Source organism: Ixodes scapularis, unplaced genomic scaffold (assembly GCF_016920785.2).
Source record: "Ixodes scapularis isolate PalLabHiFi unplaced genomic scaffold, ASM1692078v2 PGA_scaffold3__209_contigs__length_174095766, whole genome shotgun sequence".
Lineage (NCBI taxonomy): Eukaryota > Metazoa > Arthropoda > Arachnida > Ixodida > Ixodidae > Ixodes > Ixodes scapularis.
Window position 1 is genome coordinate 41,021,224 of NW_024609868.1, and position 26,134 is coordinate 41,047,357.

The following is a 26,134-nucleotide window of genomic DNA, read 5'->3' on the forward strand; positions in this document are numbered from 1 at the left end:
CGATGACTCGCTCTGCGCCGTCCTGCATTTGGACTAGTACCGCACTCAGTCCGGTGTTACTGGCGTCGGTGTGGATCTCGGTTTCAGTAGACTGGTCGAAATGGCCAAGAATCGGGGGCGTCTGGAGTCTTGGTTTGAGCTCGTCGAATGACCTCTGGTGTTCTTCTGTCCACTCGAACTTTACGGCGTCCTTCGTGAGGTGTGTCAGCGGTGCGGTCAGCTTGCCGAAGTCTCGGACAAAGCGCCTGTAGTAGGCACAGAGTCCGAGAAATCTTCTCATGGCCTTCTTGTCAGACGGCGGCGTAAATGCAGCTACGGCGCGGGTCTTCTCAGGGTCAGAAATCCTATGCTTTACTCCGTGCCGAAAGATCTATTTCTGCATTTTTGTATTTCCCCTTTTCTCGATTTATGATGATCTTTCATTTTCAAGAATCAAAATAACAAAGGTCAGGTTTTACGTTTTAAATGAAAAACCAACAGCATTGTATTACGTAATGTCTACACAGTTTAATGGAGTAATAAAAAAAGCTAATAAAAATAGTTAGCGACGGATATTTCTTGGTTTCCGGAAAAAACTTTGTTCAAGCTTTAAGCGTCGTGGCCAATTTTATTGGAAAACGCAAAACCCCAGCGCGAACGTAGAAATTAATTTAGTTGCTTTCCTCCAAGATATGTAGCAGTTTATCATACGTACATTTCCAGATGCAGCATTTCCTAGCTTTCCTTTCGTCTTAGCAGGTGCAACGTTGTGGAGGACTTTGAGGACCCCGAAATTTTGGCGTTAAGTTCATCGATGTTGTGCCATCACGTGGATAAAGAACTTTAAGTGCGTGTTGCTTTAGGCGGCAAATATTACATTGCGGCGCCAGTCACAGCTATGTAAGTTCTCCTGTCAAGGAAACTATGTAAGTTCTTCCAAATGTTACGTTTTCTTTCCAGAATCTGTCACCGCCAAAAACCCGCCACTGATTCGAAAGAACTTCCATGTGGCCCCGCTATGGGTTAGCTTTACCTCGCACGTCAACAAATTGAATTGAAACAAACGAATGTAGGCACACCGTTTCCCTAGCCTCGCACTCAGTTATTCGTTCAATCGGCTTTTAGCGTTATCTTTAAGCGTTATGAATATTCATAATTTGTGCGTTCAAACTTTTCTGTTCCAGGATGGATGACCGACAGACGACCCATGGTTGCACTTTTGCAACCATGTTTACTCGCTCACGCGCTTTACGTCACTTTGTCCCCGGAAAGTGTTTATTGACCGGTCTGCTTTGTTTTCGAATTTCAGTTTAATGCCGCCTACTGGACGAAGTGTCACACTGGGTACCGTCACTGAAATAGGATTGACCGTCTCTTCACTCGGGATCACCCTGTACTTGCGCAGAATCGCACAAAGCGCCATTCTGACTTCGAGCAAAGCTAATCTCTTCCCAAAACAGTACCTGGGCATTAGGCCGAACGGAATAAACGCGAGCGAATGGCGCTCCGGGTGCTCTTCGGCGAACCTGTCCGGGAGGAACCTGGAGGGCTCGGGCCAGGACTCGGGATCTCGGTGGATGTGCCAAGCGGGAGCGAAAACAGAGGTTCCAGCCGGAATGAACTGATCCCTCATGGTCATGTCCCGGGGACACACTCTTGCAATCATAATTGGGAGGGCGGGGTACAGTCTCAAGGTTTCGTTGATCACCATATCTAGGCGTTTGAGATTTTGGATACTGTCCAGGGATATCTCATCGTCGTAGGGCAACACGGTGTCAATCTCGGAATGCACTTTTTCTTGTTCTTCGGGATGCGTGGCTAAAAGGTAGAGCGTGAATCCAATCACCATAGCTGTTGTCTCGAAGCCAGCGATAAGAAGAACGATGGAATTCGCAATGACGTGACGGTCCTCAATGAGAAGACCGCTCCTCTGGGCGTTGTATGTCTTGTCCTCAACACCGGCTTGAGCGTCAAGCAGCATCTGAAGCATGTCGTCTTCACGGGGGCTTTGTCCTAGGCGCCGCTTCTTGATAGTGTCGCGCACGTTTTCGGCTATGCGACGGAACATTTTAGAAACACTGGTAAACGGGTAGATACGCTTAAGGATGCTCCTTATTCCAGGCAGGGCGAGAGTGCTCTCGATAACGGTTGAGTCAAAATCTTCAAATGTTCGCCTGAGCCCGAGCAGCAACGTGTCGTCCGACTTCTGTTGGCAGTTTACCTGTGAAATAGACGTCAGACGCTCTTAAGAACCACAATAATTACGTTGCCGTACTATTCGTAATCATTTTTTTTAATGAAGGGAGAACGTTTTGCAGCATCAAGATAACAGGGAACATACAGCAAAAACTAAGCGACGAGAATAAAATTGGTATTCAAGATTTCCTCGTCCCACTAAAGGGACAAATAGCTACAAACGACTCCGAAACACGAAAACGAGCGACAAACACCGCCTCACCTGGTGGACACGACGCTGAACACACGGTCAAGGAAACATTTCCAAGGGAACTGAAGTTGTCAACAAAACGCTTCAAAACACAAAGGCAAACGGAGATGGGCGACGCAGTTTTTGTGCCGAGGAACACGTGGAAAGCAGAGAAATAGTGTTCCTTTTTTTAAAATTTGAAATAAAGCTTCCGCTTAGTTTTTATTTGTCGCTGGCAATTTTCCGCAAACCTGCGTAATCTTTCTAACCCCTAATCTCTAACCCTTCTAAGAAAAATATGTTTTACCCTATTCTTCTGTCGTTAAAGCAACTCTGTTAATATTACAGATTTTTCGGTACTATACAGAATTTGTTTTGAATAACCTATAGTAAAAAAGAACAAACGCCATCAGTGTGATCCATAAGGCCGGACTGGTCCTGGGTTCCACTGAGGGTTTTACAAAGGCACATAGTTTCTCATCTATAAGCAATTATATTCGCCGACAACTTGAGAAACAGTGCGTGGTTAATTTTGTTCACGATTTTGCTTTGTGATTTGTTTATCTGTATTTTATTGGCTTATGCAGCAATCTGACTGGCTGCGGAACGTAATAGTAAGACGCTCCAGACTTGCTCGCGTCCTGTCTTACACCAAACCATGAATTGTAGAGTTATCGTGACGCGTGTCCGGTATAACCACACCTGCACCTACCTTCCATGCCAGTGCACACTTGGTGATGACGTCTAGGGAGTATCCCTGGGCCACGTCCATGATGTCGACCAGCTCGTCACGTTTCTGATGCCTATCGAGGGCTCGCAGAAGCTCCTTCGCACATCCGCTCACGATTCCAGAGCAACGGTTCACCTTGCTGGCGGTGACGGTGGCATTGAGCACCGTGCGCACCTTCTTCCATTCCTCGCCTGGAGAACACCGTTTGTACCATATAAGCATCGACTGAAACAGCTATATTCCTCATTGACGTTGCCGTGGTTTTATATACACGTCAGTAAGCAACTACGTATCAAAACCTAGTCTGGCCACCGTGGGTAGACCCCTAAAGGTCATTCTTGGTGATATCCCACACCGCCTGGTGATGGTTACAAAATTGCAGAAGCGAAGCAAGTCGGCATAGAAGGGCAAAGGGAGAAATCATTCTTTTGGTTTTTAGTTTTTAGACCAGGTGGCGCAAGTTTCTGACCGTTATAAACAGTACAGCCGCTGGCGTCCATCCAAACATCCCTTCATTGGTATTAGGGCAGAACTCTTGCAAGTCTCTGCACAATTTATCAAGGCTCTACCAAATACCGTTAAAACTAATACAGAAAACTACGGGGTAAAATGGGAGACGGAAATTGAAAGCGATCCTGGCGGTATGGAGGGAACAACTCGCCACTCTCCCCGGTAATGAATCAAATGGGTCTGACTCACTAGAAAAATTGATAGTCGATGAAATATTTCCTATTTTTGATGGAGCATAGGAAGCATAAGCTCGTGATACTAGACCTCTTGATATTTTGATGTAAAAATGCGCTGTGTTGTATAGACCAGACAGGATTTGTATATCGATTTTGTACAATCTTAATAATTATTAACTTTTTCTGAGTTTGGTGATTTATTTGTTTTATTCCTACCGAAACATGTCGAATTATATGTTCTTGGCTCCAAGTGACCATAATTGGCAATATGCATCGATTTTTTATGAGGTCGACTTGAAATGACTCAAACTGACTAGAAGTGGTTAGTATTAATAAATATGTGATTTTTTGCTTGCTTACACTTATGAACGGCTTCAAGTAGCTTTTGTTGGCTATTAACATATTCTTTGAGGTACGGAAAAAAAAATTGAAATATTCAAATTTCGTCCCGAAATGAGTGACGCATGACGGGTAATGACGGTAAATGATAATCGCACGTTTGTATTTAACGATTGACTATAGTTTTCGTTCCAAACAGTGCACTCGAGCAAGCGCTCGAAGAGAAGCGAACGGACAGCGTGATGCGTCACGGGATATCCGACGCAAACTAAAACTGAAAGAAAAGATTTTCCGCGTTCGTGACGTAGCAAGGCTGGCATGGTTATGAGCTTTGCCCTTGGTGGCGTTGTTAGCGTTGTGCTGGTGTCGATAGCGTCAACGCGTTACAACCGAGCCGTTAGAAATACACGTGGGGTGACGAGCGTATGGCTGGCCAAAGGAGCACGTAGCTTCCACAGCTCTGTCAGCTTAGGGCTGAACGGGGCGGGGAAAGCAACCTTTGTCCGAGTTCCCAATGAGTGAGCCACCTAGAATGATGAAGATCTGCGAACATGCTCCTCTTCCACGGGTGGCGCCAACGGACTACTTCCAAAAATCCCGGCACGGAACACTGCGCGGGTTGCATTATGGGACATTTTTGGCCATGGAAAGGAGTTGCGCGGTTTCAACTTCAACTGCCCCATTGACAAAGTAGTGAATATCAGAACTGAATGAAAATAAAGTCAGCGCTCGCTTGCACATTCACCTTTGTGAGAGCCCCGTTTAAGCATGGACCTCGTGTGGCCGCTGGACCTGCCCAGGCTTAATGAGGAGCAGGAGTGCGGCCGGTCGCTGTGTTTACCTGTGTTTACCTTTGCACAAACTGTAATGTCGAAAGTATAAACACCCCCTCCTTAAAAAAAAAGTACTTAGGATTATATGCATATCGGTAGGGAACACCATCAGTGTGAACAATTTAAGGAAAGCCATCATTCGCAAATGCAAGCACATGTATTTTGTCTTGACGAAATGTCGTGAAGGGAGATTGGAAAATCGGATTTCTATTCAGTAGCAGACTCTTGACGAAAGTACGGAACACTCAGCGCGTTGCATCATGGGACATGGTTGGCCATGGAGAGGTGTGGCGCGGTTTCGGTTTCTATCGTAGCGTTGACCAAGTAGTGCACCGCAGCACTGCACGAAAATAAAGTCGGCACTCCCTCGTATCGCAGCCATTCATCGCGGTGAGAGCCGTCCAAAAAAAGCGCTACCATGCCTTTGGCAACCCAAGACCAATACCAACTAGCCCAGCATTCAGCTTTGAGAGCCTCTCGTTGAGACACAGGCCTCCAGTGCCGTTAGGGCCTCCCTAGAATGAGCGTGAAGTAGGAGTACGACCTCCCGCGGGTCCCATACCAATCTGGCGGCCTGGCTACCACTCCGGAGTGCAGAATGACCCTCCCTGCTCATGGATCATTTAAGAAGCTGAGGACATATAGCAGCCGACATGACAGGGTGACTGGCCCAGTATGCTTCTCCCATGTGCCATCGTCGTCCTGTGTTTACCGATACGTACAAACTCCGGCACGTCAGGAGCCCCCCAAAAAACGTACTCCTGCATTACATCCGTATCGGTAGGCAACACCAACAGTACACATTAAAGATTGTAACACCCATAATCCTGTAAAAAGGGTGTCGGTTAGAAAAAAAAAATCTTCTTATATGATTTCTGAATATCGGTGGGTGTGAAAAGGGTGTGCTGACATTTGTGTACCCCTTACGCACCCTTTTTACGACCCGATGGCGTCTAAAATTGTGTAAAAAGGTTGTATGGGCGAATTTTACGCCCTTTATTCACGCGGTGTGGAAGGGGCGTAATGGGGATGCAGTCGAATACAGCCATGATTTCATAGCCGTTCATGTTTACTGCTTTGGTGAAACTGTTGCTAATGTACGGCGGTACAAACGTCGACTATAATTAATGGCTACACGAAGTCGTGTATAGTTAGGAAGAGGTAGAGAATAGTTTTTGCAAATCCGATGAAACTCGACGTCCGATACCAGTCGAAAATTACGTGTCGCGCATGCCTCCGTTTTATCAGTTAAACTTCAAATTACAAAATCGTCTTAGCTCGCAAAAGATGAACGAAGACGTGAACATATAAAGTGCCCAGGCAGCACAGAGTATTGCGCCGATATCGGCCTCAAATCGAAAAGATCGTGCCGATGCAATTTTGGTCCGGCCAATCTCTGTGTAGAATGGGATGGGTCGCGCCGACGCCACCGTGACATACCGTACGCCGTTTTTGGTTGACTCTCAATAATGTCCTTTGTGAATCGGCTATTCCGGTGAAGGATTTCTATGTCCTGACCGCCTCATATCCGACGTCAAGAAAAAAAAAAAAAAGAAGAAAAAAGCAAGATTGAGCAAAACGGAATCTGCTTACTTTTAACCCGAGAGAGACCTCTTGCGCTGAAGCTTTGAACAAACTGTGGCGCCCTTATTTCGGGTAGTACAAACTCACCTGATTGCGCCTCGCACTACTTATAGCACCTTCCCTGAGATTTCATCTTTTTGTGTAGTTCTGAAGAAACAATGCCGCAAGACAGTCGAAATATGTTTTCGAAACGATGCTCGGGAATGCAACATCGCGACGTATCTCGTAGTCCGCGTGTGACATATTTCGTGGTCATGTCGCAGAGCTCAACGTGTTTAACGAAATGGCATGAACGTGTCCCTGTTTGATTAGCACTTACATCGCTCCCTTTGTGCAAAGTGAAATATATTTAAAATAAAGCGCGTTTTAAGGTAATATTTTAAAATATATTGAGGATTGTTTTGACGTAAGATATTATGCAAATATTTCCTTCAATTTTTGTGTACACTCACGTCTGTGCCTTCCAATCTACACATAAATTTCATTCTCGTTTCTCGCTTATTTCAGCGCTACATCGAAGAAGACCAGTACGAGATGAACCGACAAGAAGAACGGCGACTTCTCAAGCGGGCAGCTGTATCCAGACATGGCAAAATTACTTTCAAAAAGTAATTAAATTACATTACTAATCACTGTTCTGAAAACTGCAAAACAGTTAATTAAATTACATTACAAATTACCGCAGACCAAAGGTTACATTACATTGCAATTACTTTTCAAAAGTAATGAAATTACTTTGAAATTAATTTGACATTACTTTTGAATACCTTGAGGCAGTAATTCGCGCTCACTTTACTTACCGTATCCATCAACCGAGCGTTTACAAAACAAGCCCTCATTTTCCCACACAGCGCGTGTGCAGGAATCAGATCCGGTAGAAGCGAGGCGCTGCGCATGCGCAGTGCGGACAGCAGCGCCACCGCAGTGATGTGACGTCAAAGAGCTGAGTTGGTCTATATGTACCAAAACTCAGATCTTCCTGTTTACGCCGCAACAACGTTATGTGCCTCAAAGTGAACCCTACTGAACAGTGGTTTTGCTGGCACACACGAAAGTGTTAAACATGATGAATAGTTTCTTTATACGTGACTCAGAAAGACAGTCGACTCACCAGTTTTGCTGTTCATTCAATGGTGAAGGGCTCTTACTAAAAGGGCGATATGTTTCCGTCTTGATGATTTACACGTTGTAATTCGTATCAGTTCGTTTAGTCGGGCAATGACAGCTCGTTCTCACAAGCAGTCGTCACGTGAAACGTTTCCGTTCCGCCTCGGACGCAATCTAATTATATTCTCCGGAAAGCACTATACTCGGCACTAACTTTTCTTGGCATTGCAGTGGAGAGGAGGAGAACCTGCGCGCAGCATTATTCAACGCTCAAAATGGCAGAGGGAACGCGTGCCTGTACCCTCAACTGCATTGCCAAGAAAATTGGTCACTGAGCATAGTTGACCTATTCTCGGTCATTTCTGTCCAGGAGCATTTTTTCGAAACACCTGAAGAGTCCAAGTTTTTGCGCATTGTCACTCAAAGGAAGCGTCGCCAGTTGAGGAATGGCGCGAGCTTCCTAAATTGAGTACTTTCCCAAAGACCGGGGGCGATATCTGCTTGTAGGCTTATTCCCGAATAAACTTTCCAAGGGAAGGCAGCGAGGCATACCGCGAGCGACACCTGCTTTGCTCGAGGACGCACGAAACGTTCTGGGGCTTTGACAAGGCATTTGGAATTAACTATTTATTCCGGTCGCTTGTGGTTCACAATGGTCAAAGCTTACGGTTTGACCTTGCTTGACGAAAGTACAAGGCTGGGAATCTGTTTGTTCCCGTCTCTCAGGTTTTAAATTATGTTTAACTCACTGGTGATGTACCTGTCGCCTTGTAGCCTATGAGCCGTTCATCCCTAAGAGGATGCACTGTCAGCTTAGGGATGAACGGTGGAAGCTACGTGTTTGTTGGAGCAGTCACACGTCTATCATTCGCCATGTGACCGCGGTCTCGTTCATACCCACGCGCAGAGAAAGGGACGGGACGCGTGATTAAAAGAAGGTGTTTGATTGGTTCTGGGTAGCTTGCAGCTCTTACCGCACTGTCAGCTTAGGAATGAACGAAGTATAGTATCGTCGTGATGACGCGACGCCGTGAATTTGTTGTGCCTGGAGTTCGTAAGCCGTTGCCTTCTAGCGAAGTCTACACGCAAGCTTTTCTCCTTCGCCTTTCCAGCCCTCCTTTGTGCGCCTTTTCAGCTCTTCGTACAAGGCTTTGCGCTCACGTGGCCGTCGATTATTTCCTCTGATGCTCTCTCACAACATTTCACGATGCAAAACAATTTTTTTCCTCTTTCTTAAAGCTTGCAAACGAATTTTCTACTTTAGGACGAAAGTAATTTCAAAAGTAATGAGTAATTTTTTTCCAAATTACTGCCTGAATGTAATTGATTACATCACTAAATTACTAGCCTAGAAAAGTAATTCATTACATTACTTATTACTCCAAAAAGTAATTTAATTACTGTAATGCCATTATAGTAATTAAATTATGTTTGACATTACATGACATTACTGCAATTCCATTACAGTAATGTTATTACTGCCATCTCTGGCTGTACCTACGTTGTTTGATTTCAGACATAAGTATTACGACATCTCTATCTCACACGTTTCCGTACAATTTATTTTATTTTGTGTTTAAATATGTGCTAAGTGTCTCTCCCTTCCCGCAGCTAAAGCAAAAAAAGCCCCCCCCCCCCCCCTCCCCTTTCCGCACCGCGAACTTCTCCGGCGTCGCCACTGCACGCCCTTCGTCAATTTCTGCGGCAGGAACCTCGGACCAAGAAGACTCTGGCACCGAGAGCACTCAGGCAAACCCCATATCAGAAGAAAATATGCACGACCGCCTGAAAGATACATTTGATATCATGACACTGCATACAAGTGAACTGCGAAAAACTTTGCAAGACGCAAAAAAGAAAAAAAAAAAACTGCGAGTTGGAAGAAAGCCTGTCAGCTGCAAAGAAGTTAAGGAGAGCTTTAAGAAAAACAAGGCAGCTAGAAACAAAACTTTCCCCGTTCACCAGAAATTTGACATTTCTAAACGAGGACCAAAAACGTGTTATGGAAAAACTGAACAGAAGAGTGCTGACACCATATGGAAGAGACTACAGCTCAAGTTTGCCTGTGGCTCCACAGGGTATGACCCTCTACTTGAGCAGGGAAACCCCTTTCCGACGAGAAGGACGCTGTACAGGAGACTGCAACACCTGTAATTTTAGCCCGGTGTGCTAACTGAAATATTGCTTGGGATGGAAACGAAAGTCGCTTTGGTATCAGACATTGAAAAGTGAAAAGACGGTGAGAGTGCAGGCGAGCTGGTGGTAGCTAATCATGTCGTATTACACCTGAGACTGCGGTGGAAGAAATCGGAAGAACTTTCAGTAGAAGGAACAGACACAGAGAACGTCTCAAACTCAGCTGACTGGTTTATTTCTCAAACAGCCTTTAAGTACCCTCGGAACTTTTTCCCAACCACACTCTACAGATAAACTCCTTTGTTGCAGACATTTCGAACCGGATGGAACACGCACAGAAGATACAAAACAACCCACACATAAGACGAGGACTTAACAATGGGACACTGCGGATCATCGCAGTGACCTTGACAGAGATATGTCCCGAATTATCCTAACAGTCGCGTCAAAGCGCACACACAATAAAAAAAAAAAAAAAACAACACACAGGTGGCTTCGAAACCGTGGCGACGCACCCAGACAAAAAAAAAAAAAAAAAAACACTTTTTTTTTTTTTTTCTTTTTTCCTTCCCTTCTTTGGGAAAACACACCCAAGTGATCTCGAAATCGCAATCACAAGCACATTAAAAAAAAAAGAAAAAAAAAGAAGATTTTAGATGTATATACACATATACATTGTCTCTCCCCCACCTTCTTCTCGTAAACCGAATGCGTTCGTTCAAAGTCTGAGAAACTTTTTGGAGTTGCGTCCAAGTTGTATCGATGCTTGGCTTATGCAGTTTCCGATAGAACTTATTCTTATTGTTTCTTTAACGACCCTCTTAATGTCATTTCGCTCTTTATGCAGAACTTCTGTCTCTGACCAATGCGCATTACAATTATTGCATTCCTCTATGTGCTTTGCTATTTCGGAGTTCGGCGCATGCGTGCGTACATTTCTCTGGTGTTCTAGTAACCTGTCATTAAGGCATCTTGAAGTTTGTCCCACGTACCTGAATCCACATGTCAACGGAATCTCATATACTACACTCTCTTTGCAAGGAACTGAAGGTTCCCGATGGGCCTTCTGACAACCCTTGTGGTCCGACAGAAAGGGCGTCAACCTGCTCAATTTTACATCTGAAGAAAAAACTACGTCCACGCCGAACTTTTTTGCGAGAGCCTTTAGGTTGTGGGAAATCCCGTGGAAATACGGGATTACTGCTATCTTCTTTCTTGCTTCCTTTTCCCGTGTTTCGTTGTTAAATTTCAGTTCTAATTGTCTTTTAATGAATTCTTCTTCATAACCTGCAGATTCTAGCCTCCTCCACTGTTCTTTCACAGCACTACTCATAAAATGAGCGCATGATTTACCCAACGCGTTTGTTACTAAGGACTTAACTACCCCTGCTTTAACCGACTTGGCGTGACAACTCTTTCTACCTAACACAGGTTTTCCGGCTTTTTTCCCGTATTCCCAACAAAGACCTTCTTCGACATGTACGCGTAAATCTAGAAACTGCAGGATCCCACTTTTCAGGTTTTTCAGTTGTAAACCTAAGCTCCGGAGCTGCTGTTTTTATAATCGATTCCAAAACCTGAGCCTCATTCTCTCGAAAAGCGCAAATAAAAATATCATCCACGTACCTTTTAACAATGCAACTCTTCAAGTTATTTTCTTTAAGTGTTTCACTTACGCTACTATCTAAGGTGTTAATATAGATTTCTGCTAACATCGGAGCCACCGAAGATCCAATGCATACACCATCTCTTTGAACATATTTCTGCCCATTATATTCAACAACTGTTGCTTGAAGGTACAAATCAAGGAGTGAAAGGAAACTGTCGACGGCGATGCCCGTCCTGGACTGAAAGTTTACCAGGTTTAACTCTAGCACCTGCCGAACTCTTTGCATCAAGCGCACTTTCTCAAGCGAATAGTATAGATCCTTAATGTCCATTGACATTACAGTGCATTGTCTTCCATGAAAGCCCTCTAGAACATCAATTAGTGCCTCTGAATTTCTCAGTGAAAGACTCCCCTCCAGTTGAATTACATTCAACCCTCTTTGCAAAAATTTCGAGACGCTACCCTGCCACGTTCCGAGTTCGTTGATTACTGTGCGAAAAGGCATATCCGGTTTGTGATCTTTCAAAAAAAATTTTAGACTTAACGAAGACCTTGTTTGGTTAACTACTTGTTTTGCCAAATTATCCATCTCATCTTCCTTGAAGATTTCAACAATATTCTTCTTAATTTTTTTAATGTTCCCTTTCCATTCAATGAAGAGTGCGCTGAGGGCTTCGTCTGCCTTTCTTCCGAACACTGTCTCGGGAAGGACACCGAACATACCACTTTTGTCAGTCTGCAGCAGACGCAGCGATCCCCTTTCTAGTTCCTTCACGGCAGCGCTTATGACACGAAAATCTCTCTTTTCAGTTCGAAAGCTATCGTTTATCAGTTTGTCCATTCTATCAACAGCACAATCCACGAACGTGGCTCTTTCATCATGACCCGTCACTTTCGAAATAGTCTGAATTGCGGAAAACACATCTACCCTTGAAGGTTTCACGTTCATGCAAAACTTTGGGCCATTCCCCAGTGTTTGTTCCGTCTTTCTAGAAATGGACACCTCGCATGGGTTCACCACGTGCGGTATAGTCAGATTGGACTGATTGTTGATGTCTGGTAGTCTTCCACATGCTGTCGTCTGATCGTTCTTTTGGATGCTCCTTAACACTGTTCTTCGCTTTACGCTCCAAAGACTGTCAAAAAGTACCTTTTTTCCTGCGTTCCAGCGTTGGAAGTCCTGATCGTGCTTGTATTGCTGGCCCCGAAGGATGGTCCAGATGCGCTCGCAGGCCCGTCGTAGTTCTTCAATTCTCTTGGGCGCACCTTGTCTGTATGCCTTGATAATCTTCTTTTTGGCGCTCCATGGGAATCTCGAGGATGATAGATGTTTGAAGAGGTTCGGATCCACATACCTCTTTCTCAAACTGATGCCCAGGAAAGCGACCTCCGCTTCCAATTCAGCCAGACGTCGTCCCAGGTTGTCGAGTACCGTGAATGCTTGAAGGAGCAGCGAGGTTGGTTGGGGTACAGCTGCGGGGCCATGGTTGAACATCTAAAATCTTCTTTTTTTTTTTTTTTAATGTGGTTGTGATTGCGATTTCGAGATCACTTGGGTGTGTTTTCCCAAAAAAGAAAAGGAAAAAAGAAAAAAGAAAAAAAAAGTGTTTTTTTTTTTTTGTCTGGGTGCGTCGCCACGGTTTCGAGGCCACCTGTGTGTTTTTTTGTTTTTTTTTTTATTGTGTGTGCGCTTTGACGCGACTGTTAGGATAATTCGGGACATATCTCTGTCAAGGTCACTGCGATGATCCGCAGTGTCCCATTGTTAAGTCCTCGTCTCATGTGTGGGTTGTTTTGTATCTTTTGTGCGTGTTCCATCCGGTTCGAAATGTCTGCAACAAAGCAGTTTATCTGTAGAGTGTGGTTGGGAAAAAGTTCCGAGGGTACTTAAAGGCTGTTTGAGAAATAAACCAGTTAGCTGAGTTTGAGACGTTCTCTGTGTCTGTTCCTTCTACTGAAAGTTCTTCCGATTTCTTCCACCGCAGTCTCAGGTGTAATACGACATGATTGAAAAGTGTTGCGTCCTTTTTCTTGATGAAATGGAAATTCGAAATTGCGTTGTGTTCTACCGTGGCAATGACACTTTGCTAGGCACAAGGACGCCGCCCGAGTGTGACCGTCGTGCAAAACATTCTCTCGTTTTTATGGCGGGAGGGATCAACTCACGCTGGAAGCTAATCGTAGCGTACCACTACTCGGACGCATATGAACGAAGACGAGCTGAAGAAGTTTGTTTTTTACTTAAGTTCAGTGCGGGCACTTAACTGCGTGTGGTCTGTGTGACGTGTGATATGGGAAGTTGTGACCGTGCCATGTGGAGATCCCTGAACCTCTCCAGTTCCCGCAGTTCTTTGACTGTGCGCAGTGTGCCGCATCCCTGTGATGATGGTAAGCCATTATTCTTCACGCCAGACCGCGCACATGTGTTGAAAAATCTAAGAGGGCACCTTGTACGAAAAGATGTAATGCATCTCAGTGACGATGTAGTCTCCAAGTTCAATTTACCAAGCAATGAAGTCTCAATAGAGCATCTGGAGAGGGTGCTAAAGTTGGACACTGAGGAGCTGCGTGTGGCACCCAACTTAAATAGTGCTCGTGTGTCAAATGGCCAGTTCACGAAAATGAAAGTCGGAATAGCGGCGCAGTTATTCAGGGAGGCTCGTTCGCCCATTCGGTATTTAGCCAACAGAACAAACTGCGGGTTGAGGCCGGAGTAACTGCCTCATTTTTCGAACTGGTGTTGAAATGGTACACCCTAATGACTTCTCGCCATCCTGCCGTTGCTTTGAGTTTTGTGAATGAGAGCAGGTATGAGAGGCTATTTCAACTCTGAAGCTCAATATTTCAGTCGCTGAGAGATTCGGGATCCGAGTGAAGAAAATATGGAAGCCATGCCAGACAGGGGTACTAATGTCGACAACTGTATTGTTGCACTTGCACGGCGTTCTTCTGAAAGAGTGTGGCTACACTTTTGTGCTGACAGGACGGTTAGCTCAAGGCTGTCTTGAGAACCCGTTTTCAATTGTCAGGTTGATTCCTCTATTGGCAAACGCATATGACGTTAAAAATGCACTCAAAATTGAGACAGTAGGCCAGTTCATCAAAGTCCCCAAAAATTCAGCCTACGACATTAACGACAGCTCCTACCTGGTATATTTCTCTCCGCAGGATTCAAAGAAGTGAAATAGGATGTTGAAGAGCCTCGAGAAGATGATGAGATTATAGAAATGAAAGTATACTCTCTAGAGCCGTGTCCGACATGGTTACTCATTTGGCAGGGTTTTTGGTTAAACCTCTGCTCTCCGCTGTACAGTCGTGCCCTGTCTGCACACAAATGCTCACTCCAGACGAGGCTTCCGAGGACCATGGTCTTGTGCTTATGAAAGAATATGTTCAATTAGAAAACACCTCACTTACGCCAGCTTTCAGGTCTTCAACTTGTCTTCTTGTTGTGAGGGAGTATTTAAAGCGTTCTCAGAGGAACTGAGGACATTTGTCTTGTGAAGAGCCCAAATAAGACCATGAGACGAATTATTGAGCAATCTGTTCCTGTTCCTCCTGTTGAGTGCAGCGAACAGCCAGATCTGATGCCAGGTTGTTGGAGCGTTTTGTCGTAATGCGCCCGCGCATTTACTCGCATTGGCTAACTCAGCCGGAGGAGTAGGATGACGGTTATGGTAGTAAAACGGTCGCCGGTACCAACCTGCAGTGAGATGCAGCTTTTCGCTTTTGCAGAAATAATTTTTCTTTGTATACTGAGTTGAGGTATTTGTGTCTTTTTTTTTTCGACATGGAATGTGCTAGCAGATGCATTATTTACTATATTAAATTTCCCCCCTGAACAAGTGCATAATATACAAAACGAGCTCTGCAATAGGTGTCTCCTAATGTACAAAAGCTGTTGCAATTAACAACCCGTCACAAAGTCGATAAAATGTATAATATTTTGCCATTATGTGCTACTTCATAACTCGAAGGGTACGCATAGGGGTTGCCACTTTAAATTGTTGCACTCACTTTAGCAGGAAAAAAAGTGTGGCAATAAACAAAAAGACGTGAGAACCCAAAGCTCGCTTATCATAATGTTTGCGTCGCATCCGCTCATTTATTATTTTATTTATATGAGTAAACATACTCCCTAAGATGCGCGTCTGAGTTGGAAAATACAACGCGTAATCAAAAATGCAGGACTTAAGCGTACGTAAGCGCATCCTAGGCTGGAAGTAGCCCACCCGAAATAGCGCATCTGCACGCGATAAAAACAAGATGGCGGCGCTGACGCACATCTCTCCACCCTAGACGTAGGCGCGCGATATCCGGCCTCTTTCGACGCGTTGATTGGACACAAGGCTATGCCGAACGCCGACCGCAGTACTCATCTCCAATCTTTGTCTTCGTTCCATCTCACTGTGATGTTCAATCTCACTGTGATGTGATGACGTGAAAATTCGAATGCACAGGCTTTGAATATTCTAGGTGGCGTTGTCCAAGACAACGACAAGTTTCCATCGTGTACTTTGAACAAGTAACCGAACTTAATTTTCTCAAAGGAGAATAACTCACTGCGATCGCAAGAATTGACACGCAACATCGCCGTTACATCTACACTCTTAGAAAAAAGGGGACCAAAAGGAGGTAACAGACCACCTTTACCACCCTCCTCCCGGCCAGGGGGGAAGCGCTCCGCTTGTTACCTCCTCAGGTGCAGCGGACACTAGGAATGCGGTGCTACAAGGTGAAGTTCGCCTCGAAGGGGCACCAAAAAGGTAAATATTACCTCCCAGAGGGTGCACGTGTTCGAGCAGCCTGGGCGCTGCGATTGGCTGTGGAAAGGCGCATACAAGTTCGCTGATTGGTCTCCTCGTATGACACGTCATTCTTCGTGCATGCGTGGGAGAGCTCTCGCTCGGCCGACCGGGAGCGTCGGCGCCCGCCGACGCTCCCGGTCATAACGGCATAACGGTCTTTCTTCTCGAACGTTCGACGGAGGCGTCCCTGCGCAGGAACGTTCCTTATTGTTCTGTTCGGCTCAGTCTCTTCCTACGAGGTCACTGAGAGCACTGCATTGACTTCAGTCGAAGATCCAAGTCGTGTGCACCGTATGCAGGTAAGGAAATATTCTGCGCGGGCGGCAGTTGGCGTCGGTTATGACCGCCCGGGAAGGCGACCCCCGTCTTCCTTAGACAAAGGATTGGCGGACATGTTGGCACGTTTGAAGGCGTCGAGCGTTCAATAAAATTAGTGTGTTGCGCGAACGCAGGCACGGTTTATTAGACCATCGAAATTCATAAAGAGCAAGAACAGGAATGACTGTCGCTTGCACTAGCGCATATTTAGAAGGTTGACATTCGCTAACCAGTGGCGTAACCAGCAGCTTTTCCCGGTGTATGTGTGTGCGGGTGGAGGAAGGGGGAGAGCGGCGGTTCGGCGGGCGAGCCGGGCGGCCGGGCGACAAGACGCCTTTTGAATCGGGGGTCGCCTAGGTTTAAGGCGTGGGGAGGTAGGAGGTTTTCTCTTTTTGGGGCCGTTGGTGTGTCGCGTCGGACGTCAAATTGAGGATCTGATCAAATATTTGAAATCTCATAAGGTGGTTGGTGTCTTTTTTTTTCGCAGAGCAGTAGTCGATCAGGCATTCATTGGCGGCACCGGCCAACCGGCGCGATTAATTCTCAACGTCGTTGATATTTGTAAAAGTCAGTGTTGAACACTGATTTTTAATAGCAACGTTTTTGTTTGTTTGTTTTTAATTTAACGAGGTTTAATAAATAGTTTGGCAAAATGTCACGTTATGAAATACCGAATATAAATGTCTGAGCTAATTATTCGTGCGCTTCACAAACATTAATAGTAGTATATTACGGAATGAGGTCATGAAGGTGTTACCGGCAGCGAGACTAGCAATTATATTGTCTTGGCATTTTCTTTGCGTGTGATCAGGCATTTCTAGAACTGATCATTCAGTAGGCGAGTTAGATATAACTCAAGTTTGCATTATTTGAAGTTTATTGAATACATTTCTTTCGTCCTGCGGCAACGTTGTAGGGTGATTTCGTGGAGGGTACTGGATGCCTGCTACCTTGGACTCATCTCGTGACAGTTCTTAACACTGTTAACTGCAGGTAAGCGTAGTTCGATATTTTATTTTGATTTTCTTGTTCCCATTTGTGCACTTGAAATGGGGCTCTTGATCTTTATGTTTATTTTGTGTGTGTGCTGTTCTTTTCATTTCCGAGAGAAAATTGAGAGTATACTTCGAGTAAATAAATTAGGGTAAGACACACAAGGCGCTTGAGTGCGTCTTTTTCGGTGTTCTCTTTTTGTGTTTTCTTCCTTGGGTGCTGTTCTTCTCATGTCTAAATAAAACATACATTGAATTTTAATCAGGCAAATCACTTCGGCAAAAATATTTACATATTTGCCGAAGTTCGACATTCGGCAATTAGAAATTATTCGTGCGCTCCGCAAACATTAAAAGTAGTATATTACGAAATAAGGTCATTAAGTTGTTGCCGGCAGAGAGTCTAGCAATTATAATGTCGTCATGACTTTTTTCTTTTTTGCGTGTGATTATGCTTCTTTAAAAGTCTAATCTTTCAGTAGGCGAGTTAGGTATGGCTCAAGTTTGCATTATTTGAAGTTGATTGAATATATTTCTTTCGTCCTGCGGCAACGTTAAGTGCAGGGTGATTTCGTCGAGGTTACTAGACGCCTGCTACCTTGGACAAATCCCGTGACAGTTCTTAATACTGCTTACTGCAGGCAAGCGTAGTTCGATATTTTATTTTGATTTTCTTGTTCCCATTTGTGCACTTGAAATGGGGCTCTTGATCTTTATGTTCATTTTGTGTGTGTGCTGTTCTTTTCATTTTCGAGAGAAAATTGAGGGTATACTTCGAGTAAATAAATTAGAGTAAGACACACAAGGCGCTTGAGTGCGTCTTTTTCGGTGTTCTTTTTTGTGTTTTCGTCCTTGTGTGCTGTTCTTCTCATGTATAAATAAAACACGCATTCAATTTCAAATTTTAATCTGGCAAAGTTCTTCGGCAACAAAATTTACATATTTTTCGAAGTTCAACATTCAGCAGTTAGAAATTATTCGTGCGCTTCATAAACATTAATAGTAGTATTTTACTGAATAAGGTCATTAAGTTATAGTCGGCAGAGAGACTAGCAAGTATATTGTTGTCTTGGCATTTTTCTTTTTTGCGTCTGATCAGGCATTTTTAAAAGCTGATCATTCAGTAGGCGAGTCAGATGGCTCAAGTTTGCATTATTTGAAGTTGATTGAATATATTTCTTTCCTACTGCGTCAACGTTGTAGGGTGATTTCGTCGAGGGTACTGGATGCCTGCTACCTTGGACGCAACTGCAGGTAAGCGTAGTCAGATATATTATTTTGATGTTCTTGTTCGCATTTGGGCACTTTAAATGAGGTTCTTGATTTTATTATTTTCTTTGTGTGTGTGTGGTGTTCGTTCATTTTCCAGAGAAACTTGAGGGTATACTTCGAGTAAATAAATCAGAGTAGGTCACACAAGGCGCTTGAGCGTGTCTTTTTCGGTGTGTTCTTTTTGGGTGTGTTCTTTTTCTTTGTTTTCGTCCTTGTGTACTGTTCTTCTCATGTTTAAATAAAACATACATTCAATTTTAATCTGGCAGAGCACTTCGGCAAGAAATATTTGCATATTTGCCGAAGTTCGGCAGTTAGGGTTGGCGGTCATGTGGGTCTGCTGTGGTGCTGAGTAGCTAATGTGGTGTAGCGCTCTGTGGTGTACGTTCTTCCTCTGTCCTTGTCTTAAAGCGCTTTCATGTTTTTTCACGTACAATACCAACTCGCCCAACAATCAGCACTTGTATATACTAACCTGCTACAGTAGTTGTACCCCTTTGACTAAGATTTGTTAGTCTTCTAAGTAAATCGGGGTGACAAATTTAAACATGACCGGCGAATACAAAGTGCTTGCTAATCTACGATTACCACCAGCCATGTGATAATTTTGGTCAGTGGTGGTTAGTCAACAGTTAAACTAGTCACGTCTGGTAAGTATGGTTGATGCTTTATAATGCTAGAATCAGTGGCCCATCAAATGCTCCACATGCGTCTTAGAAAAATCTAATATTTCTTCACAGTTTATTTAAATTGGGGATGATATGTTTCAACTTCATATCACATGATTTCCACATTTTTTTGGTTCCAGGCAGGCAGTGCAATCTACCCGGTGGCTGTCAGCTCAAGCCTAAGTAATCCTGAGGCGCCCAGCGATGTGGCAGTGGAGGGAGACCTCGAAGCCGCGTCGCCTGCTGAGGCAGTCCTGGTTGCATTCTGCCTCTACTTCATCTTTGACTACACGTATCATCACCAGTTCAGGCGCAGATTCATTGCACTAGAGTACTTAATTGATCTGAACTACTCAAATGTGGAGTCACGTGCAACGAATTGCTTTCGAACCTAAAAGAAATGCCAAAAAGTAGTTTCTTTTTTAATGCCTTTTTATGCAGGTTTAGGAATTTTTTATGTCACTTCTTTAATGCTTTTTTTTTTTGTCTGACATAAGGCAGGATGGTTGATTCTGAGAGTTACAGAAGGTCAATGATATTGCTTTAGAGTCACATTTTTGTAATTTCCGAACTCGCAGCTTTTTGCTTTGTGCAGCATTGGCATACTTAATTTATTTCAGTGTGCTTCATACTTAGTGCCTGAAAGCATTCGAGGGTTGTGGTTCCATGTTCACACTGATTTGTGCTTGCAAGGCAGACAATACCAACTCGCCCAACAATCAGCACTTGTATATACTAACCTGCTACAGTAGTTGTACCCCTTTGACTAAGATTTGTTAGTCTTCTAAGTAAATCGGGGTGACAAATTTAAACATGACCGGCGAATACAAAGTGCTTACTAATCTACGATTACCACCAGCCATGTGATAATTTTAGTCAGTGGTGGTTAGTCAACAGTTAAACTAGTCACGTCTGGTAAGTATGGTTGATGCTTTATAATGCTAGAATCAGTGGCCCATCAAATGCTCCAAACGCGTCTTAGAAAATCTAATATTTCTTCACAGTTTATTTAAATTGGGGATGATATGTTTCAACTTTATATCACATGATTTCCACATTTTTTTGGTTCCAGGCAGGCAGTGCAATCTACCCGGTGGCTGTCAGCTCAAGCCTAAGTAATCCTGAGGCGCCCAGCGATGTGGCAGTGGAGGGAGACCTCGAAGCCGCGTCGCCTGCTGAGGCAGTCCTGGTTGCATTCTGCCTCTACTTCATCTTTGACTACACGTATCATCACCAGTTCAGGCGCAGATTCATTGCACTAGAGTACTTAATTGATCTGAACCACTCAAATGTGGAGTCACGTGCAACGAATTGCTTTCGAACCTAAAAGAAATGCCAAAAAGTAGTTTCTTTTTTAATGCCTTTTTATGCAGGTTTAGGAATTTTTTATGTCACTTCTTTAATGCTTTTTTTTTTGTCTGACATAAGGCAGGATGGTTGATTCTGAGAGTTACAGAAGGTCAATGATATTGCTTTAGAGTCACATTTTTGTAATTTCCGAACTCACAGCTTTTTGCTTTGTGCAGCATTGGCATACTTAATTTATTTCAGTGTACTTTATACTTGGTGCCTGAAAGCATTCGAGGGTTGTGGTTCCATGTTCACACTGATTTGTGCTTGCAAGGCTTAAATACAGCTCATTAGCAGCAGGAGATACAAGCCCCTTCTTCTTTCCACATTGGAAGAGCAAATCCCGGAGTCTGCTTTCCTCTACTCCAGCGTTCATTCCACTACTGTGGATAGGACGGGCATAGTGTACTGCTCTCCTTGAGTTGCAACGTACTAGTCATTGCTAGTTGTGTATTGGTTTGTATTGCTGTTTGCAATGTATGTGATAAAGAATCTATTTTATATCACAGTGCGTTCATTTTGATTCTGGTTTGTACAACACTCAGTCATTTGAGTTCACCCCAGTGAAGCTTCGCTATTCCAAACAGTGTTCCAAGTATTCATTGTTATTTTCCGGGTAGACACCAATTGTTTATGTACCTTTTGTGATAATTTTGTTGACTGTCGCGAACTAGAGCCCCGAAAGTGTTGTTCCAGATGCCTTTATTGCGCTTCGTGGTTTCATCTTAGAACTTTTATAAGATTATAGTCATGCCATTGATTTTTATGCCATTTTGTTTGTGACAGCCACAATAAAACATTGTCATTTACTTTCAGAACTAAGCCGTCTTCATCTATTGTAAGGCCCACCATTGAAACATGTACTATCACACCAACAAAGGGCCATAGTACCTTGTTTTAGGGGGCAAGATTGATTCCATCAAGTGTACATTTAACCTGTATTAGGGGGTGAACTGGGCCAGTTGGTTGCTGTTATACATGATGGGAAAAACAGCTCGGAAATCGCGGACTACGAAGAACAAACACGACAGGACAGCACTGTCCTGTCGTGTTTGTTCCTCTTAGTGCGCGTTTTCTGAGCAGTTTTCCTCGTCCTGTACATTTAACCCCAAAGTGGATCATAGTTCCCTCCAAAAGGAGGTAAAAGCAGCGCCCTCAATTACGTCGTCTTACTTCTCAAAAGGGTTGAAATTACCCCTAAAGGAGGCAAAGGCTGACCCTGAAAGGATGCACTTTTAACACCAAAAGGAACTAAGGTTATCTCCAAAAGGAGGCAATGTTGCACCCTAACCAAGGAGGTAAGTTTGCACCCTCGTTGCAGGCGGTCACGTTACCTCCAAAAGGGGTTGCCCTGTGTGCTCGTCGGTTTCCCCCCTCAAGGAGGGTACTACAGTATACCCTTTTTTTTAAGAGTGTACGTCAGAGGGCGCCACTGAAACGTCACTAATGGTACGTACGCATTGGCCGCCATACTTGTACTACGTTGAGGGTGTTGCCGCGTTGCAGCGAGCTTCCACGGTGCTTCATTTGTTACCATCGAAATTCTCCCGTCTTAGACCGCCTATATTGAAGGTGATTCTTACCCCGGAGAAAAGCCAGGGAACTAGTGTAGGGCTCCACCTCAAGGGCTACCTGCGGCCTGTCTGTGAAGGTGTGCGCCTCTTTTTCAAAGATCTGCCGCACCAGGTCCAGATCCGTGACGACCATGCAGGGTTTCTCGGCCATGAAGAACCCGAACACCTTCCCGTACCGGTCGATCCATTGTTGCATCACCTGCGTCGAGGCGAAGCGTTCAGTCTTTTCGGAAAACCAAGGAAATCCTCTTACAATATACTACAAGGCTAATTGGACACCGCCGTAAGTTTATTATATTCACCGGCGGCTTAAAAAACGCAGGGCGTGGCCTAATATGATTATCATGCCTCTTGCCATTGTGATTGGTTCTCTGGCGTTCTTACCCGCCAATGCACCAATCTGATTGGCTGCTGAGCGATAATGAGATGCTGGACACTAGCCACCCCCCCTTGTTTCTTAAGCTCTCAGTGACAAGCATAAACGGCGGTCGATACAATATCTAACGCAAGTAACGAGGCATTAGAGAGTTTTGGTAGATCGTTCCGATGCGTCCAATAACGATACCCGATGCTCCGTCACCGCCTTTGACATGCAATGCATCGTTGTCGGCTATCGTTATCGGGGGTATCGGAGGTATCGAAACGATCTACTGAAACTCTCTACGTCACGGCGCGGTGGTGGGGCTTCGAGCGCACTTCCGGTCTGGGGCTGTGGGCAGAAGTCCCCATGCCAGACGTGTATTCCTGCGTTGTTTTGAAAGGAACCAGACAAAAACCTGCCTTCTCGTCAAAACGCCGGGATTGGGGCCGTACCAAAAGTGTCGAGAAGGGTTTGAAGGTCAGTTTTCACGTGCTCGGTTCGTCCGAGAATCTGGATACGTGCCGTAAAAAGGGAAAAGCAGACGCCGTCGGACTACGATTGCTTGGGCGGGAAGCACTTTGGGTTGAATTCACAGATACTTGTGGTCATCAGATTTATTCGTTTTGTTCCAATATGAACGCCAGAAAACCATAAAGTTGTGCGGACCGACTACGTTCGGTGCGTCTTCAAGTTCAAACGGCCGCCTGATCGTTCGAACTGTCGTCTGTTCTTTCAAACGTTTCTGCTGGTCGTCTGCTCTCTTAAGGGGTGTCCAAACAGGACACTACAAAACGCACGACTCCGACAAATCGTGAAAATTGAAGCGGACGCGCCCGCTTCGCGCCCGCTTCAATTTTCACGATTTGTCGGAGTCGTGCGTTTTGTAGTGTGACACCCCTTTAGACGACTCCGGCCCGTAGACCAAATGTTGGCCCGGTACTTGCTATAAGAAATAAGTGCAGGCCTCAAAAGACTTAAGTTTGAAGGTTGGTAAGCAGGCTCGATGTAAACAGTAAAAACAAGGAGATGTTGATTTATTGTTACCAGTGGCCATCATTGACTTGCTATGCCTAATTAACTTGGTCCGATTCTGCTTGCGATTTTCAGTATCGACGTCGACCATCTCAGCTATGGTTCACGCTTTTGCAGCTCGAGCGGCGTCACGATTGAAAATTGCGAGCGAAATCTCATCATGCGAATCAGGTTTTAGCGTACATACTGCGGCGTCCACGCGGAATGAATAGCCACATGTCACATTATTCACGCGAAGTTTCGCGGTGTAACGAGCCTCGGTAATTTCGCTGACGCTGCTCAAATAGTCAGACACCGCCAGGAAGACGTAGAATCAACAATTCGAACACGAAAAAGAGCAGGCGGACTCACACCGACGCCGACAACATCGAATTTCAATGGTTTGTTTATGGGCGACGGCGAGTTTCTTGCCCACACCCCCATCGCGCATGCGCGGTGCCGGTGGCGTCCGCTAGGGGCGCTCCGGTTTGCTTGTAAACATGAGTTGGTGTATACATTTGGGTGTCGGAGGAGCCCAGTTCTCGCTAAACGGTCGTCATAAAGGCATGAAAGACGGCTCGTCACAGTCAGGGGCTCGTGTACGTTGTTTGGCAACTGTTAAGGACGACGAAAATAATCCATAGAGAAGAGGAACAAGGGGGACAAAGGACAAACACAAATGTCCAAACACAGCTAGGTTGCTAGGATGCCGCGAACCGTCTCAAGCATTAAGTTTGGCCGCGTTAGAATTTTTCAAACTTTCAACGCAAAGTTATATGTATACTTTTATTTAAGCAGAGAATTCTCGGTTTAACTGAAAAATTCATTCCTAGCACAGAATCATGAAGTTAAAAAGAAAGAACCACGGATCACCAGGAGCCTGCTCCGCCTGATGAAGAAGCGGAAACGTGTCTACGCGGGGTATAAGAACAGCTCAGCACAAAACCTAGATAAGCTAAAAGAGCTCACGTTGAAGTATAATTAAGATTACAGCAAGTCAAGCAAAAGAAGATTACTTACTACGGCTGAAGGACGGGATAAAATATAATAACAAACAGTTTTTGAGATATATGGAGGCGCTGCGGCAATGATCAGCTAGGCGAGCTGATCATTGCCGCAGCGCCTCATTTTGCCTCACTGACAACTAGAGCAATTGGTCACACACTAAAAGTGAGGAGAAATTATACACAGCATTTTACATACAGCGTACAAAGAGGTATCATATTAGAGACTAGTGATTCGAGAAAAGATGATGCAGTGTTAAGTTTTACTTTCCAGTATAATTTATATTTAAAATAAAATAAACAATTCTTTTCTTCAACACGCAAAAATAAAGATAGAATAACGAAATTGTTAGGTTAGTTATGTATTTCCGGGGAAAACCATTTCAGGTGAGCGGTGCCAACACGCGGGACTGTAAGAGTTTGGATACTCTCGGTGTACGAATGGATAGTGGCAAGACAAGATATTTTATCCTGCGAAAAAATAACGTTTCATGATTCTCATATGGTGATCAGATAAAGATTATAAGCTATCACCAAGTAAAATAGTAGGTTAAATACCCCGCGAAGAAAACTGTGATAAAGAAGGTAACCCTGCATTCAAAACGAGCAGTCCTTGGGGCATCAAATTCGGCACTTTACACTAAGGCTTTCCTCAATGTACCCATTTATAAAGTTTCTTCTAACCAGATCTGACTGTCCATGCTACATATATGTCACAGGTTCCTTCTGTTGATGACTTGCACATCCCCCACGCGCGCCAAGAGTGAATGCCAGGAAAGGCGCGCACCGACAGCCACTCTTCTTTTTGTTTGTTTTTTTGTTGACCATACCAACAAGAATATTTTCGTCCAGATGCGCAAGATGCACCCAGTTTTTCAAATAGAACGCACACCATTGTCATGGCCATCTGAATATTGAACGTTCTCTCAGGTTGTTCAGCGTGGCCTGGTGCTTCAAGAGTTTGCCAACTCCGTCGCATGCATTTTCTCATGTCCAGATGCAGAAAATAACCACTGGGCTTGTGGGCAATCATTCTGTGCAAACTGGTGAAGCTAGTAGCGATTCTTAAAATGACAGGCGGCCCCGTCACTTACGTGCGTCACCTGCGAGTATACCGCAACGTTGTCTTCAACCCACTCTCTCGTTTTTTCTAGAGTCAAGCGCGTGAGAACGACGTCGTCACACCGGTCCTCATTGATGGTATCAACGCTGTTTGTAGATTTTCTTGTCGTCACTACACATGTAAATATCGCAACTTTTTTTTTTTTTTAGTGGTATGCTTTAATTTTGTCAGGAAGCACGATGGTCGAGTTTTAAGCAAAGTCAAAATGAAAGACAGTGCTCCCGC

The 26,134-nt window shown here is 44.5% G+C and overlaps 1 protein-coding gene across 1 annotated transcript in view; it reads right to left on the reverse strand.

The window, feature by feature from the left end:
- Nucleotides 1–1,210: 1,210 nt before the first annotated feature.
- Nucleotides 1,211–26,134, reverse strand: part of LOC115312661 (cytochrome P450 3A4-like) — a 37,017-nt gene continuing 12,093 nt past the window's right edge. The window contains exons 2-4 of the mRNA XM_042292708.1: nt 22,420–22,609; nt 3,117–3,325; nt 1,211–2,200 (exon numbers count right to left, since the gene is read on the reverse strand). Of these exons, the coding sequence (XP_042148642.1) occupies nt 1,211–2,200; nt 3,117–3,325; nt 22,420–22,609 (1,389 nt within the window). The remainder of the gene's footprint in view (nt 2,201–3,116; nt 3,326–22,419; nt 22,610–26,134) is intronic.